This window comes from Pezoporus flaviventris, unplaced genomic scaffold (assembly GCF_033815535.1).
Source record: "Pezoporus flaviventris isolate CSIRO_AGI_PZ_B2104156 unplaced genomic scaffold, CSIRO_AGI_Pfla_v1 ptg000022l, whole genome shotgun sequence".
Classification (NCBI taxonomy): Eukaryota; Metazoa; Chordata; class Aves; order Psittaciformes; family Psittacidae; genus Pezoporus; species Pezoporus flaviventris.
In genome coordinates this window covers 5,964,855-5,983,083 of record NW_026892570.1, presented here as the reverse complement: position 1 = coordinate 5,983,083, position 18,229 = coordinate 5,964,855, and the positions used below count along the sequence as shown (strand labels likewise).

The window sequence follows — 18,229 nt, the reverse complement described above, 5'->3', positions numbered from 1 at the left end:
AGATCAGGATTGAAATAAAAAGTCTGAAAAGGTAGACACAGAATTTTTACAGACAAAACCCCCAAAATTTTAGGCAAAGGAAAGAACTGAAACCGGAATATTTCATATGATGAAACATCAACTTAATATTCAGAGTATATCTCTAGGGGTGGTTTGTGTGTAAAGTTCTTGGTACACTGTCTTGCATTGCGTTGGAGATGTTAACACTGTTAGTCTACACAATATCAAGGAGGTGGACCTGGAGGTTTGAGCCTCATGGAGGATTCTACTGGGATTTCAGTCTGGTGTTATATTGTTGTCGTGGTTTAAACCCAGTCAGGTAACTTGTTCACTCACTCCCAGTGAGTGGTGCCGAGCTGACAACAATCGAGGTCCGTGTCCGTGTCCCCCCCCCCCCCCCCCCCCCACCGGGGTTCTCCCCCACTCCCGGAGGAACGGGGAGGAGGATCGAGAAAAGTGCAACTCCCACGGGTTGAGACAAGAACAGTCCAGCAACCAATGTACACAAATCACCACCGCTACTATCAACTACAACAATGATAAGGGAAAATAACAAGGGAACAGAATACGATACCACCGGCCAAGAAAACGAGTTCCACCCGGAAGCCCGTGTCTTTCCGGGTAACTCCCAGTGAGCCCCCACCCCGGCCATGACATGCTGTGGTATGGAATACCTCCCTGGCTAGCCCGTGTCAGGCGCCCCATCTCTGCTTCCTCACAGCTTCCCCTCCTCCCTGGCAGAGCATGAGCCTCACAAAGTCCTTGGTCAGGGTAAATATCACTTAGCAACAACTGAAAACATCGACTTCACCAACACTGTTCTCAGGCTGGAAGTCAAAACACAGCACTGTACCAGCTACCACAAAGGAAAAAAAAAAACATGACTGCTACTGCTGAACTCAGGACATTATCCACCCCTTATTCCATACCATTCACGTCGTGCTCAGATCCCACATTTTCAATACACCATCGCTCTCCCACATATATACATCCATATACATACAGACCAAGAGGAAAAAATCATTTTCTTAGTGCATGGACCAATCCCTATAATGCTGCCGAGTCCATTCGGTCCATGATGTTCCAAGTTCATTCTCTGTTGGGATGATGGCTGGAGGGAAGTCAGGGCCAGTCGCTGGTGACCTGGAGACATCTAGTTGATGGGCTATAAAAGCATTACACAGCAGGCAACGGCATACAATTGAGTTCACTGGCTGTTTTCCCCTAAAATCAAATCCCCTTGAGGTATACATTGGACTTCCCCATCTTCCTGCATTACCCACCAAGTATATCCAGGTCCCTGAGCAAAAGCAATCCCACGAGTGGGTTTGCCTTTACCTGAAGCAGGAATTACCCAGACTGTCTTCCCCAGCAAATTTTTCATATGCACCACGGGAACTTTGTCCCCCTCTACAATATGTAAAAGTTCTGACTGGGCTGGGCCGGCCCTGTTGGCAGATCCCCTGGTGTTGACCAACCAGGTGGCCTTTGGTAAGTGTGTATCCCAATGCTTGAAAGTTCCCCCACCCATTGCTCTCAGTGTAGTTTTTAACAGCCCATTGTACCGTTCGATTTTCCCAGAGGCTGGTGCATGGTAGGGGATGTGATATACCCACTCAATGCCATGCTCTTTGGCCCAAATATCTGTAAGGTTATTCCGGAAACGAGTCCCATTGTCTGACTCAATTCTCTCTGGGGTGCTGTGTCGCCACAAAATCTGTTTCTCAAGGCCCAGGATGGTGTTCCGGGCAGTGGCATGGGGCACAGCGTATGTTTCCAGCCACCCGGTGGTTGCTTCCACCATGGTAAGCACATGGCGCTTGCCTTGGCGGGTTGGTGGCAGTGTGATATAGTCAATCTGCCAGGCCTCCCCATATTTATACTTCAGCCATCGTCCTCCATACCAAAGAGGCTTTAACCGCTTGGCTTGTTTAATTGCAGCACATGTTTCACACTCATGAATAACCTGGGCAATAGTGTCCATTGTTAAGTCCACCCCTCGATTACGGGCCCATCTATATGTTGCATCTCTGCCCTGATGGCCTGAAGTGTCATGGGCCCACCGGGCCAAAAATAATTCACCTTTATGTTGCCAATCTAAGTCCATCTGAGCCACTTCAATCTTAGCCGCTTTATCCACTTGTTGGTTGTTCTGGTGTTCCTCAGTGGCCCGACTCTTGGGTACATGGGCATCTACATGACGTACCTTCACCACCAGGTTCTGCACCCTGGCAGCAATATCTTTCCACAGTGCAGCAGCCCAGATGGGTTTACCTCTGCGTTGCCAGTTGCTCTGCTTCCATTGCTTCAACCACCCCCACAGGGCATTTGCCACCATCCATGAGTCAGTATAGAGATAAAGTACTGGCCACTTTTCTCGTTCAGCAATGTCCAGGGCCAGCTGGATGGCTTTCACCTCGGCAAATTGACTCGATTCACCCTCTCCTTCAGCAGTTTCTGCAACTTGTCGTCCAGGACTCCATACAGCTGCCTTCCATCTCCGATGCTTTCCCACAATACGGCAAGAGCCATCAGTAAACAAGGCATACTGCTTTTCACTTTCTGACAGTTTATTATATGGTGGGGCCTCTTCAGCGCGCACCACCTCCTCCTTTGGTGACATTCCAAAATCTTTGCCCTCTGGCCAGTCCATGATGACTTCTAGAATGCCTGGATGACTGAGATTTCCTATTCGAGTTCGTTGAGTAATTAGTGCAGCCCATTTACTCCACGTAGCATCAGTTGCATGATGTGTAGAGGAGACCCTGCCTTTGAACATCCAGCCCAGCACGGGCAACTGGGGTGCCAGGAGGAGCTGTGCTTCAGTGCCAATCACTTCCGAAGCAGCTCGAATCCCTTCATAGGCTGCCAGTATCTCTTTCTCAGTTGGGGTATAGCTGGCCTCAGATCCTTTGTATCCCCGACTCCAAAAGCCGAGGGGTCGACCTCGAGTCTCCCCTGGAGCTTTCTGCCAGAGGCTCCAGGTAGGACCGTTCTCCCCAGCTGCAGTGTACAGCACATTTTTTACATCTGGTCCGGTCCGGACTGGTCCAAGGGCTACTGCATGAACTATCTCGCGTTTAATTTGCTCAAAGGCTTGTTGCTGCTCAGGGCCCCATTTAAAATCATTCTTCTTCCAGGTCACATGATAGAGAGGGCTTACAATCAAACTGTAATTCGGGATGTGCATTCTCCAGAACCCCACTGCACCAAGAAAGCTTGCGTTTCTTTCTTATTAGTTGGTGGAGACATTGCTGTTATCTTGTTGATCACATCTGTGGGGATCTGTCTACGTCCATCTTGCCATTTTATTCCCAAAAATTGAATCTCCTGTGCAGGTCCCTTGACCTTACTCCGTTTTATGGCAAAACCAGCTTTCAGCAGGATTTGGATTATTTTTCTCCCTTTCTCAAAGACTTCTTCCGCTGTATCGCCCCACACAATAATGTCATCAATGTATTGCAGGTGTTCTGGAGCTTGCCCCTGTTCCAGTGCAGTCTGGATCAGTCCGTGGCAAATGGTAGGGCTGTGTTTCCACCCCTGAGGCAGTCGGTTCCAAGTGAACTGGACACCCCTCCAAGTAAAAGCAAACTGTGGCCTGCACTCTGCTGCCAAAGGAATTGAGAAAAATGCATTGGCAATATCAATCGTGGCATACCACTTGGCTGCCTTTGACTCTAGTTCATACTGAAGTTCTAGCATGTCCGGTACGGCAGCACTCAATGGTGGTGTGACTTCATTCAGGCCACGATAGTCTACTGTTAGTCTCCATTCGACTTTCGCACTGGCCATATGGGGCTATTAAACGGTGAGCGGGTCCTGCTGATCACCCCCTGACTCTCCAGTCTACGGATCAGCTGATGGATGGGAATCAGGGAGTCTCGGTTGGTGCGATATTGCCGCTGGTGCACTGTTGTGGTCGCAATTGGCACTTGTTGTTCTTCAACTTTCAGCAACCCCACAGCAGAGGGATCTTCTGAGAGACCAGGCAAGGTGGGCAGCTGCTCAATTTCCTCAGTCTCCAAAGCAGCAATACCAAAAGCCCACCGGTACTCTTTTGGGTCTTTGAAGTACCCTCTCTTGAGGTAGTCTATGCCGAGGATGCCTGGAGCCTCTGGACCAGTCACAATCGGGTGCTTTTGCCACTCCCTCCCAGTTAGGCTGATTTCAGCCTCCAGCACAGTCAACTCTTGGGATCCTCCTGTTACTCCAGAAATATAGATGGGTTCCACCCCTTGACAGCTTGATGGCATCAGGGTACACTGTGCACTGGTATCTACTAGAGCCTTATACTTCTGTGGGACTTATGTGCCAGGCCATCTGATCCACACAGTCCAGTAAATCCGATTGTCCCCTATCTCCACCTGGCTGGAGGCAGGGCCCCTCTAATGGTCGTCACAGCATTGGACACTTAAGTCGTGTTGAAAGGGATTATTCTTCGTTATCACAGGAGCTGGAGTAAAATCAGCTCTTCCATTCCATCTGGGAAACTGCTCACCAGAGACTGAAGCCGTAGCTCTCATGGGACGATCAGTCTTGGCCCTTGCTCCCCTCTTCAGTTCACTTACCCGTTCCTCCAAAGCTGAAGTAGGTTTTCCATCCCACTTTGTCATGTCTTCTCCGTGATCCAGCAGGTAAAACCATAGGGTACCCCGTGGCGTATACCTTCTGTATCTCCTCTCTTGAACAATAGGACGCCTTTTGTTAATAGCTGAGACGTGTGTTGGTACACGTGAGGAGCTGGATAAATCAGATAGATCGTCCCTCAATTGTTCGAGGTCCTGGGACAGTTTTTTCACAGCTGAGATGGTGGAAGGGGTGAGATTGTGTTCGAACTCTCGGAGTTTATGAACCATTTCATCCACTGTTAGTGGTACTATGTCATTCCAGGTTACTGTTGCCAATGAATGGGCATATGATGACGGTGCATTCCGTGTAAGTTTTTGCCACATGGGTCGTGTACATTCAACTTCATCTGGATCTATAGGTGTATCCCCGTTATTTGGCTTGATGTGATAGAGCATCTCTACGATGGCCGATTCCCTCAGAGACTGGATGCCTTTGTCTATAGTAGTCCACTTGGCCGAACGACTCATAACATCGTCCTTGTATGGAAACCTTTCTTTCACAGCTGCCAAAAGCCGCCTCCAAAGACTGAGGGACTTTTTCTCTCTTGCAATTGCTTTGTCAATTCCCCCTTCTCTAGCAAGTGATCCCAGCTGCTTGGCTTCTGTACCTTCTAGTTCGTGACCATCGGCCCCATTGTCCCAGCATCGGAGTAACCAGGTGATGATGTGCTCCCCTGGTTGATGGGTAAAATCTTTTCGCATATTCCGCAGCTCGGGTGAGGTCCGAGGTCGAGAAGTTACCTCTTCTTCTTCATCATGTGATGATGACTCCTGATCAGATTCTGGACCGGGTGGTGAATTCATTGGTTCTTCATCTCGCTTCACCCTTTTTGCCTCCTTTTTACTTGTTCTCTTGCGTACAGGGTCAACCGATATTGGTACAAAGTGGTCCTCTGGTTTGGCTGCAGTGATTATCACTGTGGTTTGAGTAGCAACTGTACTTGTTGCTGGGGGTGGTGTAGTTGCTGTGCTTGGAGCTGGGGTAACCGCGCTGTCTGTTGCAGTTGAAGTTTGAGCAGCTGCTGTACTTGCCACTGAGGTAGCTGCTCTGTTCATTGAGGCCAAAGTTTGAGTAGTGACAGTACTTGTTGCTGGGGGTGGTGTAGCTGCTGCGCTTGGAGCTGGGGTAACCACGGTGTCTGTTGCAGTTGAAGTTTGAGCAGCTGCTGTACTTGCCGCTGGGGTAGCTGCGCAGTTCATTGCAGCCAAAGTTTGAGTAGCGACTGTTGCTTTGCCCTCAGATCCGACGACATTCTTTTCCTTTTGAAGGTGCTGGATAGTGTTGAGCAAGGCCCTGTAAGCATAGGCCAAGCCCCAGCATGTTGCCGTGATTTGTCCATCTCTGGTATGGCCAGAATGACCACACACCTCATTTAAATGCTTTACTAATTCTTCTGGATTTTGTAGTTGTTCGGTAGTGAAATTCCAAAGTACTGGAGGGGCCCACTGACCTAGATACTTGCCCATACTATCCCACACACCCTGCCACTCATGGCTGTCCAGCCTCAGGGAAAAACTCTCGGTCCTCCTACATCATCGTTTGACCCCAGACAAGACCCAAACCTGAATCTGCTTAACTCTTGAAATCAGTCGTGGACAAAACACACTCTGTATGCGTGTTAGCATGGTGATTCCCGTCACCATCAGCAAACAAGTCTCAACAGCATTAAAATGCCATTCAAAAAATTCAAAACTCTCAAATGTAAATGGTCTGGGGGGACGACTGGGGGGGTAAAAGAATGTCTCCTTCACAGGTTGAGCACCTGAGAAGGAGAAAAAAGATGTGTAATTGCTAAGCACTTCTATTATATACCGCCCAAAGTATAAAGGTGGTGACCACACTGGGAACATAAGCCAGATCAGTTTCATGATCAATGATTCTATTGTATTACAAGTCATTACCATAAAGTACAATGGGACAAAAACCTTAGCTCAAGCCCCACACTTGAAAAACACTAATACAGCAAATACCAGATGGACATAAGATGTGATATACTGAAACTGTGAGATCAAGAGTAACAACCTTGAGAGCCAAGAAATCAGCATTGTGACGAGTGACTATCAATCCAGTCAGATCTGTTCTTATCTCAACCCCTCGTGCCCCACGTTGAGCGCCAAAAAGAACTGTCGTGGTTTAAACCCAGTCAGGTAGCTTGTTCACTCACTCCCAGTGAGTGGTGCCGAGCTGACAACAATCGAGGTCTGTGTGTCTCCCCCCCCCACCGGGGTTCTCCCCCACTCCTGGAGGAACGGGGAGGAGGATCGAAAGAGTGCAACTCCCACGGGTTGAGACAAGAACAGTCCAGCAACCAATGTACACAAATCACCACCACTACTATCAACTACAACAATGATAAGGGAAAAATAACAAGGGAAGAGAATACGATACCACCAGCCAAGAAAGTGAGTTCCACCCGGAAGCCCGTGTCTTTCCGGGTAACTCCCAGTCAGCCCCCACCCCGGCCATGACGTGCTGTGGTATGGAATACCTCCCTGGCTAGCCCGTGTCAGGCGCCCCATCTCTGCTTCCTCACAGCTTCCCCTCCTCCCTGGCAGAGCATGAGCCTCACAAAGTCCTTGGTCAGGGTAAACATCACTTAGCAACAACTAAAAACATCGACTTCACCAACACTGTTCTCAGGCTGGAAGTCAAAACACAGCACTGTACCAGCTACCACAAAGGAAAAAAATACATGACTGCTACTGCTGAACCCAGGACAATTATGAATTCTGTTTTTTTGACTCTCACCACCTCAGAAAAAGTCTACGCAAACCTTCCATTTTATAATGTGAAACCAAATATCACAGAATCACAAAATGGTTGATCCTGGATCCATCTTCTGAAAGTCCTTCTTGTAAATATTTACACACATTGATAATATTTCCCCTGAGCCTTCTCTTCTTGTTGGGTCCCGTGGACCTGGTGCATCTTCACGTTCCTTAGATAGCCTCAAGCCTGATCTTCTACAGCAGGTGGTTCCTCGTTCTCCCAATACCTGCCTTTGTTTTGTGTAACCTGGGATGTGTGACTGGAGCATTTGCTGGCAAAGACCAAGATAAAAAACTGGTTGAGTACCTCAGCCTTCCTCATCTTCTGGGTGACCAGGTCTCTTGCTTTTCTTCTGCAGGAGCCCATTTTTTCTTGTCTTCCTTTTATCCCAAACACATATACAAGTTCTTCTTGTTGTCTTTGTCACATTGACCCTTATGACACACTGCTGACTCAAGTTTAGTTTGGAAACTTCACTTTTCCCTGTGTTGAATGTCATGAGTATCCTGTTGGTCCATTTTTCCAGCTTGTTGAGGGAAGCAGTGCAACACGGGTGTATGAAGCACTCCTCCAGGTTCTGATGTCACCAGGAAACTTTTAAAGGGTGTGTTCTGTCCCATCATCTAGATCATTCATCAAGAAGTTAAATAGGATTGGATCCAGTATTGAACCCTGATGTACACTGCTCATTAATCTGCCTAGATTTTGTGCTTCTGATCACCACCCTCTGGGCCCAACTGTTCAGCCAGTTTCTAAGTATGGCTGAATTAAAATCACAAATGGAGTCTACATTTCTACTATACATGTTGTCGTGGTTTAAACCCAGTCAGGCAACTTGTTCACTCACTCCCAGTGAGTGGTGCCAGGCTGACAACAATCGAGGCCCCCCCCCCCCCACCGGGGCTCTCCCCTTCCCCGCTCCCGGAGGAACGGGGAGGAGGATCGAAAGAGTGCAACTCCTACGGGTTGAGACAAGAACAGTCCAGCAACCAATGTACAACACAAATCACCACCGCTACTACCAACAACAACAATGATAAGGGAAAATAACAAGGGAAGAGAATACGATACCACCGGCCAAGAAACGAGTCCCACCCAGAAGCCCGTGTCCTTCCGGGTAACTCCCAGTTACCCCCCACCCCGGGCATGACGTGCTGTGGTATGGAATACCTCCTTGGCTAGCCCGGGTCAGGCACCCCATCTCTGCTTCCTCCCGGCTTCCCCTCCTCCCTGGCAGAGCATGAGCCTCACAAAGTCCTTGGTCAGGGTAAACATCACTTAGCAACAACCGAAAACATCGGCTTCACCAGCACTGTTCCCAGGCTGGAAGTCAAAACACAGCACTGCACCAGCTACCACAAAGGAAAAAACATGACTGCTACTGCTGAACCCAGGACACATGTGTTGTCCTGGGTTCAGCAGTAGCAGTCATTCTTCTCCTTCTTAGTAGCTGGTGCAGTGCTGTGTTTTGACTTTTAGCCTGGGAACAGTGCTGATAACACCAGTGGTTTTAGTTACAGCTCAACTGTTTTAGTCTGACCAAGGACTTTGTGAGTCTCATGCTCTGCCAGGAAGGACAGAAAGCCGGGAGGAAGCAGAAACAGGACACCTGATGTCCCGTCATGCCCAGGATGTAACTGAGAGTTACCCAGAAGGGCTAATATCACTAGGCAGCAAAGAGCATTAAACCATGGTCGTACTGGTCAACCAACCACTTTATTGCAGCAAAGCTTTTTCCCTAATGTGCTGCCGTAAGCAGTAAAAGATAATACAGGTGGGAACTGATATCTTGTTCTGGAGTCTTTAAGAGAATTCTTTTGGATACTGAATAATTTTAGATAACTAGCTATATATAATGGCTAAAGGTGTTTTGGTGGCCATTTTTTTTTTTCAAAAGAAATCCGCTCTCCTCCTGTTTTTCATCATAATACATGAGAATAATTGACCTTGAGGTGTTCTATAATGAACAGAGACACAGTTTAGTAAGTTCTTATAAAGGGAAGCTATATAACTATGTACAATGTAATCTTGAGTTAAATAAATTTGCTTGATATGTTTCTAGCTCATTGTGTATAAAACTATTAGTAAGGCAGTTGCAAAATAAATAGTGTTTTGAAACATTCTGAGGAGCACTCAGTAGTCTGTTTTTGCCACCTGTAATTTTATAGCACTCAGAGATTAGTAATTAAATAAGAGATTTGTATTATTCCTGCTAAATGAAATAATTTTGCATTAAAAAAAATCCCAACCAGTAGTACTTTCAGTGATAAAAGCTCTAAGATTCCAATTCCATACTCTTGATCTAAAAGTATAATAAATGGCAATAATGGCAAATTCTACAGCAGAATGAATTGAGAGATTTTTTTAAATATAATGTTGAATGGTATTCCTTAAAGTATTCTTAATGAACTGCAAAAACACTAACTGAAAAATGTAATTATAGATGAAGCAGTCTTTGAAATCTCTTGCTTTAGAGGATTATTTTATTTTATTTTTTTTTTTTTGTTAAATTTTGTTAAATAACATAATGTTCAAATGGACTTTTACTTTGGATTGCAGTAGTCAAGTTTATAATATTGAATGATGAAATAAGTATGCCACAAATATTTAAAATCTTTTAAATAAGCCCATTAAAAGTATCTGTGTAATAAAACTGAAACAAAACAAACCCGACAAAAGAAGCAAACAAAACTGCAAACAAAACCAAACTGCATTATCACTAGCAAAGATGATAGGTTGAGAGAACCACTGAATGAAAGGGACACCATAATACTTGTGCAATATATCTGACACCAGTTAGTCATGGCTGCAGCATGGCAGTGATTTTAACATCCCTCTACATTTTTGCCTGTAAATCATGTTATTGCTGTAGCTGGCCAGATATTTTTCTTTTGACCATATCCTGGACCATGCACCAAAAAGAGCATGACAGCGGGTCAGAGGAGGTGATCGTACCTTTCTACTCAGCTCTCTTGAGACCCCACTTGGAGTATTGCATGCAGTTCTGGTGTCCTCAGCATAAGAAGGGCATGGAGCTTTTGGAAAAAGTCCAGAGGAGGGACAAAGGATGATCAGGGGGCTGAAGCACCTTCCATATGAAGATAGGCTGAGAAAGTTGGGGCTGTTCAGCCTTGAGAAGAGAAGGCTGCGTGGAGACCTTATAGCAGCCTTCCGGTATCTGGAGGGGGTTATAAGGATGCTGGGGAGGGACTCTTCATCAGGGACTGTAGCAACAGGACAAGGGGTAGTGAGTTTAAACTAAAACGGGAAGTTCAGGTTAGATACAAGGAACCTTCACTGTGAGGGTGGTGAGGCACTGGAACTGGTTGCCCAAAGGAGTGGTGAATCATATAATGCTCCATCCCTGGCAGTGTTCATGCCAGGCTGGAGAGAGCCTTGGGTGAGGTGGTTTAGTGTGCGATGTCCATGCCCAATGACAGAGGGCTTGGAACTAGATGATCTTAAGGTCCTTTCCAACCATAACCGTTCTATGATTCTATGGTCATACACCAACAGCAAGCATTTAATATGAATAGCTCTTAGTTACTTCAAAGTGATTTTGCCAACTGATCTTGCTGGGTTTAGTAGTAGAATTCATAAAACACATAAGCAAAGCTCAGACTGTTTTTGAGATACCCTTAGTACCTCACTAAACTTCCCAAACTTCCTCTTCTGATAAAGAAATGGCTGGAAGAGTATGGAACTCTGTCTGGGGACAGGTGAGCAGTCAACAGAGTTTGTGGGTCAGGGTTAAAGGGAATATAGCTATGGGAGACATTACTGTGGGGATCTGTTACAGACCGCCTGATCAAGGAGAACCTGCATATGAAGCACTCTACAGACAGATAGGAAAAACCTCACGCTCGCAGGCCCTTGTTCTCATGGGTGACTTCAACCACCCTGACATCTGTTGGAGAGACAGCACGGCCTGGCACAAGCAATCCAGGAGGTTCCTCAATTGTGTAGAAGACAACTTCCTTCTGCAAGTAACAGAGGAGCTGACAAGGAGAGGTGCCATGCTTGACCTCATGCTCACCAACAGGGAAGGTCTTGTTGGAAATGTGACTCTCCAGGGCAGCCTTGGATGCAGCGATCATGAGATGGTCGAGTTCTTGATCCTCATGACAGTGAGAAGAGCGTGCAGCAAGCTCACTGCCCTGGACTTCAAGAGAGCAGACTTTGGCCTCTTCAGGAACCTGCTTAGGAAGGTTTCATGGGATACAGCCCTAGAAGGCAGAGGGGCCCAAGACTCTTGGTTGATATTCAAGGATCACCTACTACAAGCTCAGGAGTGTTGCATCCCAACCAGAAGGAAGTGCAGCAGGAGGGCCAGGAGACCTCCTTGGATGGATAAGGAGCTCCTGAGGAAAATTCAAATGAAAAAAGAAGCTTATAAAAGGTGGAAGCAAGGACAGGTGGCCTGGGAAGAGTACAGGGATGTTGTCCGGGAAGCTAGGGACCAGGTTAGGAAAGCTAAGGCCCAGTTAGAATTAAACTTAGCTAGAGGTATTAAAGATAACAGGAAGGGATTCTACAGGTACATAGCAAATAAAAAACGGACTAGGGAGAACGTAGGCCCCCTCAGGAAGCTCTCGGGAGAACTGGCTACCCTGGATTTGGAGAAGGCTGAGGTTCTGAATGACTTCTTTGCCTCGGTCTTCACTGGCAAAGGCTCTGACCACACCACCCAAGCCTTAGAAGGCAGACGCAGGGATTGTGAGAATGAAGACCGTGTTCCCACTGTAGGAGAGGAACTGGTTCAAGACCATCTTAAGAATCTGAATGTGCACAAGTTCATGGGACCTGATGAGATCCATCCTCGGGTCCTGAAAGAGCTGGCAAATGAAGTTGCTAAGCCACTGGCCATCATATTTGAGAAATCATGGCAGTCAGGTGAAGTTCCCGATGACTGGAAAACGGGAAATATAACCTGCATTTTCAAGAAGGGGAAATGGATGACCTGGAGAATTACAGACCAGTCAGTCTCACCTCTGTGCCTGCCAAAATCTTGGAGCAGAACCTCCTGGAAGGCATGCTAAGGCACATGAAAATCAACAAGGTGCTTGGTGACAGCCAGCATGGCTTCACTAAGGGGAAATCCTGCCTGACCAATTTGGTGGCCTTCTATGGTGGGGCTACAGAACTGATGGACAGGGGTAGAGCAGTTGATGTCATCTACCTGGACCTGTGTAAAGCGTTCGACACTGTCCCACACGACGTCCTTGTCTCTAAATTGGAGAGACATCAATTTGATGGATGTACCACTCGGTGCGTAAGGAACTGGCTGGATGGCCGCACAAAAAGGGTTGTGGTCAATGTCTCAATGTCTGGCTGGAGACCAGTAATGAGTGGTGTCCCTCAGGGATCGGTGTTGGGAATGGTCTTGTTCAACATCTTCGTCGCTGACATGGACACTGGGATTGAGTGCACCCTCAGCAAGTTTGCCAATGACACCAAGCTGTGTGATTCAGTTGATACCCTGGATGGAAGGAACGCCATCCAGAGGGACCTTGACACGCTTGTGAGGTGGGCTGATGCCAGCCTCATGAAGTTTAACCATGCCAAGTGCAAGGTCCTACACCTGGGTCAGAGCAGTCCCAGGCACAGCTACAGGCTGGGCAGAGAAGAGATTCAGAGCAGCCCTGGGAGAAGGACTTGGGGGTGTTGGTTGGTGAGAAAACGAACATGGGCCAGCAGTGTGCGCTTGCAGCCCAGAAAGCCAACCGTATCCTGGGCTGCATCAAAAGGAGCGTGACCAGTGGGTCGAAGGGGGTGATCCTGCCCCTCTACTCTGCTCTTGTGAGACCTCACCTGGAGTATTGTGTGCAGTTCTGGTGTCCTCAACATAAAAAGGACATGGAACTGTTGGAACAAGTCCAGAGAAGGGCCACGAGGATGATCAGGGGACTGGAACACCTCCCGTATGAAGACAGGCTGAGGAAGTTGGGGCTGTTCAGCCTGGAGAAGAGAAAGCTGCGTGGAGACCTCATAGCAGCCTTCCAGTATCTGAAGGGGGCCTATAGGGATGCTGGGGAGGGACTCTTTGTTAGAGACTGTAGTGATAGGACAAGGGGTAATGGGTTAAAACTTACACAGGGGAAGTTTAGATTGGATATAAGAAGGAAATTCTTTCCTGTTAGGGTGGTGAGGCACTGGAATAGGTTGCCCAGGGAGGTTGTGAATGCTCCAAGCCTGGCAGTGTTCAAGACCAGGTTGGACGAGGCCTTGGGTGATATGATTTAGCGTAAGGTGTCCCTGCCCACGGCAGGGGGCTTGGAACTAGATGATTGTAAGGTCCTTTCCAACCCTAACGATTCTATGATTCTATGATTCAATGATATTTCTCCACTGTGGAATAAAATATGCCCTGAAGAGCTATTAGACTTCTATGCTGCTCAGTGCCTTGGTTACTGCTTAAAAGGCTAAACTGCAATACAGTGTTTCCATGTTTCAAAAACCGCATTCTTTGAGAAAGGTGTTATTTCTTCATGCTATTAAAAAGCAGTATTATGTGGCATCTGTAAGAGCATCATCTAAGAATCAGTAGGCAGTTACATTAGAGGGGTTAGCTTTACAATCCTATGAATATTTATGCAGACTATGCTTATTATGTGTAACATTCATATTAACAGGGTCACATTGAGTCTTTTAGCCATCAGATGCTTGTACAGGCTGTGAGGAGTCTGCATAATCTAGAATAATGGCATCTTCCCTTCAAGTGATTTGGCACAAGAATGAAGTGATCTGAACAGTCTGAGGAAGGCAGGGGTGAGAAGAAGGAAGCTCATTAAATGGTTATAATTGCATGTTTAAATGATTGTTGGATTGTGTTCTACTGTAAAAAGAGGAGTTTATCTGTCACACTGAATTTGTTTCTCCTCTAAAAAACCTACAGACTACTTTCATAGGCTTCAGGTACACCTTTACTATATGTAGTCTATGAGAAGAGCTGTCTGATTGCCTTCTCTTTCTTGTGAAAAGGATTAAAACTGAAAAAAGCGCCCCAAACTGCATGTTTTAACCTTCATAGTACTTAAAATCAAGCATTAAAGACCCATTTAGGAGTCAACTCAATTGATGCACTTTCAAATGCATTCTTCCCAGATAAAGGCTTTGTAAAATAACAGCTAAAAACATTGATTTTTAAACTGACCATTCTGAATGGCTTAAAGAGTAGTTTGAATTACTTTTAGGCTGTTACTGAAGTAAACGCCCTAATTTTAAATTAAAACACATGGTTTAAGTATACCCTGAAGTAAAAAAAACCCAAACAAGCAATATACATTCTGTACTCAAAACTTAACATCTAATTTTTATGAGGTGGCTGCCTTCTGAAAACAATTTTGGAAAAAATTTAAATCTTAATCAAACACTTCATTTGCTCACAGCACTTTAACTTCTGGAGACCGGGTTATGGTTCAGTCAACAAACTAAGTGGCGCTTTTATTGAAAGCTAAATTTGTTACAGACTGCAAATAAGGATTTGAAGGGACAAGAGGTCTGGTCATACCCTCCAAATAGTGTCTCCTCACCAGTGCTTGTTTTAGCATGTTTCCACCTTCACCAACTGTGATAGTTAAATTATAAAACGTGAAGCTGGTGTGAACATTCAGAGTCACTAACTTTTGTTGCTTATAACTAGCTGAATAGGTTAGCTGTAATAAGCCCATTCACCATTCACTAGCTGCTTTCTTTTTTTTTTAATTGAATTTTCAGAGGTTAGAATTTATTAAAATTTTACTTAGTAGAGGGGAGGGAAGATGCAAAGATTTATTTATAGCAGTATAAATAATTAATACAATGAAGCTCACCTCTGCTACAAAAACTTACGCAAAGAGAAGCTGCATACCAAAAGATGTTGTTTTTTATATGCTTCTCTAGTTGTAAAATTTGTGACTTATAGCAAGAGTACCGCCCATATATCCAGAAATGTATAATCTTTTATATTCTGCCCATGAAAGTATTTCAGTCTAATTTATTATTCTGAATGTACTATTCTGAATGTATTATTATTTCTGTCTAATTTATCAGGTATTTAAATCCAAAATGTTTGAAATTTTTTTTTCTGCTTCACATACCACAAACAGGCAATGAGAAAAAAAAAAATAACATCTGAACATCTAGCCAACAAAATCAGACTATATTCTTCTGTCTTTAGGATGCTAAAGTTCATGATGACAGCTCTGTTCTTCTTTGAATTTGTTTATGTTTCTATAAATTTTCTTTCTGTGACAAAAAGGGAAAGTAGTCTTATCAGCTAAATACTGCTCCTCAAACAGTTTCTATGATAATACTTTATCCTTTTATATCTCACTTGGGTATAAAATTGGAAATTTACATTTTTGTTTTGTTTTGTTTTTTTTTTTAACAGAACACTGAATTTAAATCCTTTTATTATACTCTGGATTCTTTAGTTAGAAACCAGTCTTTCAACACCATGTTCTGTCAGTCTAAGAACTTTTATGATTCAGCAAACTATGCAGCTAAAATACAGGTTTGCAGTGATATTTATCTAACCTTTTGGGAAGAGGACATCACAGTCCCCACTCTCTTGTCTTAGGAAAAAGTATTAGTTGGTATAATACACTGAAATACCAAGATTTTCTATACATTTTGGAAAAGGAATGTTTGCTTTTGAAGTGTTTCATTAACTTAAATTTTAGAAGGTGTGAGATTTTTCAATTGCTATAGTGTCAGTGCTAAATGTAGAGATGACTTAACACTTGATCCACAAGAATAAACCAGACCGATTCAGCTGTTGCTCCTATGGAATTCACTGACAATTACATTTTATTCCTGTGCTTGACTGCTTGACAGATGAGGGTATAAAGATCAGCAATGCTTCCATGTATTTCTATGCTCAATATGGATGTGGCTGATCTCTCTTTCATTTTCTTCTAGGCCTTTTCTGGAAACATGAATGCAGACAGTGTTGTATACTATAAGCTTCAGCATTCCATTAAAGCAAGATTTCTCCGTTTTGTGCCTTTGGACTGGAATCCGAATGGCAGAATTGGAATGCGCATTGAAGTGTATGGATGCACATACAGTAAGTGTTTTGCTGAATCAGCTGAATTAAAAGACTATTCATCATTGTCTTTTGTAATCTAAATTACACTTGAAAGTTGATTTCTAAGCTTAAGTTTAATCTTGAGTAAAACTGACTCAATAACGCATTTATTTGCAGACTGTGCATCCAGATTTCTGCATCATCTAACAGTATGTGATGTTTATTTTCCAGTTCTTTTTTTGTTGGAATGAATGGTGTGAACATAATGCAATAAGTGATTTACTAAACACTTTTTTTTTTTAGTAGTCTTAAAAACTGCACTTAATATGGTGAAATATGGAAAATGTTTACAGTTTTAAAAATATATGATCTTGGTCTTGTTCCAATAAGACTACAAGTAGATAGAACCAAAAATACACAGTTGAAGTGTATTTCAAGGTTGTTATATATTTAAGGTTTTTTTTTAGGATAATTTTGGGATCATTAATAAAACATTAAGATCTGATATAAGCATTTGGTTGTATTGATCTGCTGGACAATGTAAATCTTCCTGTTGTCTTCTTGTTACAGTTCTTCATTCCTAGATTTTTTTTTTAAATATTCATCTTAGCAAGTTGCTTACTGTCTTTTATTCTCTACATCTTTTCCTCATGAGAGAAACAGAATTTATTTTAATCAACCTCTTCAAATGTTTGTTATAAGAACTTTCATCTGTTGTTTTTGTAGGGTTTTTTTTTCAGCTTCTCTGCTTAAGTCACGCTTTACACGGCTGATCACTTCTGAATGGCTGCCATATATCCCTCTTCTATTTCTATTCATTATTATCTTACTTATAATGAACAGTAACTGAACATCAGTAAAACACACCTATGGGCTTTCTGCCTCCAGCTTGGCTTTGTAAAATTAGTGAATGGTCATGAACTAAGGATACTGAAAATTTCAACTTGGATGGAGATTAGGTCACATCAGAAATGAAGTAAACCACCCAATCCCAGAAAACAAAGAGCTCATGCCAGGAGAAGAGTGTAAGGAGATAAAAACACATGAATTTTTCAATGACGTCTGCCTGGGTACTAGTCACGTGACTTCCGATTCTTAGACCAATCTAATAATACTGCTATTACTGAGAAATCTGGCCAAGATACAACTTACCCTCCACTGTTTTAACTACTAAAGTTGAAAATGGAGGCTGAAGACATGCCTTTATCATTCCCAGGTGAGAACTCATATGAGTCTCCCTTTGAAATCTGATCTGCATAGTACTTGATGAAATATATTCTCTCCTGTCTCTAAGTTTCACTGACAGTGAATCAGCTTTCCTTCTTATCAGCCCCTTACCTTGTGCATTAGACTATGTTTAAATCCGCACTCAAAGTTGTGTTCTAAAATATTTCCAAACTGAAGAGCCCTCTTTTGCACATGCCTAAAATCTAGATCTTATTTATGTTCACTCCTGTAGTTTTCTCTATCGCACCTTGCAAAGTATCTTATGGTTCTCTTTTTGATATCCCTGTTGCTGTGTTCCTTTTCGATGGCCATGGAAAAATCTGCAGTTCTAAAGGACAAAAATAGACAATGTCTATGTTACAAAAAATAATAAAACATATAGAATAAGCAGTTATGTAGATAGAATATTTAGTGTGTGGTCAGTAAGTAATTTGCGGAAGATCAGGTGTTTTTCTATATTTTACTCATTTGGTACAAGAGCAATACTATAGATAGCTTATTGAAACAAATCAATGCTAATTGTCTTCAGAGGTAAGGCTGAATTTAAAAAAGAATATTCATTCACTACCCACCATAATGGAGTACATAAAGAAC

At 44.0% G+C, this 18,229-nt stretch overlaps 1 protein-coding gene across 1 annotated transcript in view; it reads left to right on the top strand.

The window, feature by feature from the left end:
* CNTNAP4 (contactin associated protein family member 4) overlaps positions 1-18,229 on the top strand; it is a 235,536-nt gene that overhangs the window by 134,958 nt on the left and 82,349 nt on the right. The window contains exon 4 of the mRNA XM_061456355.1: positions 16,300-16,447. Within this exon, the coding sequence (XP_061312339.1) occupies positions 16,300-16,447 (148 nt within the window). The remainder of the gene's footprint in view (positions 1-16,299; positions 16,448-18,229) is intronic.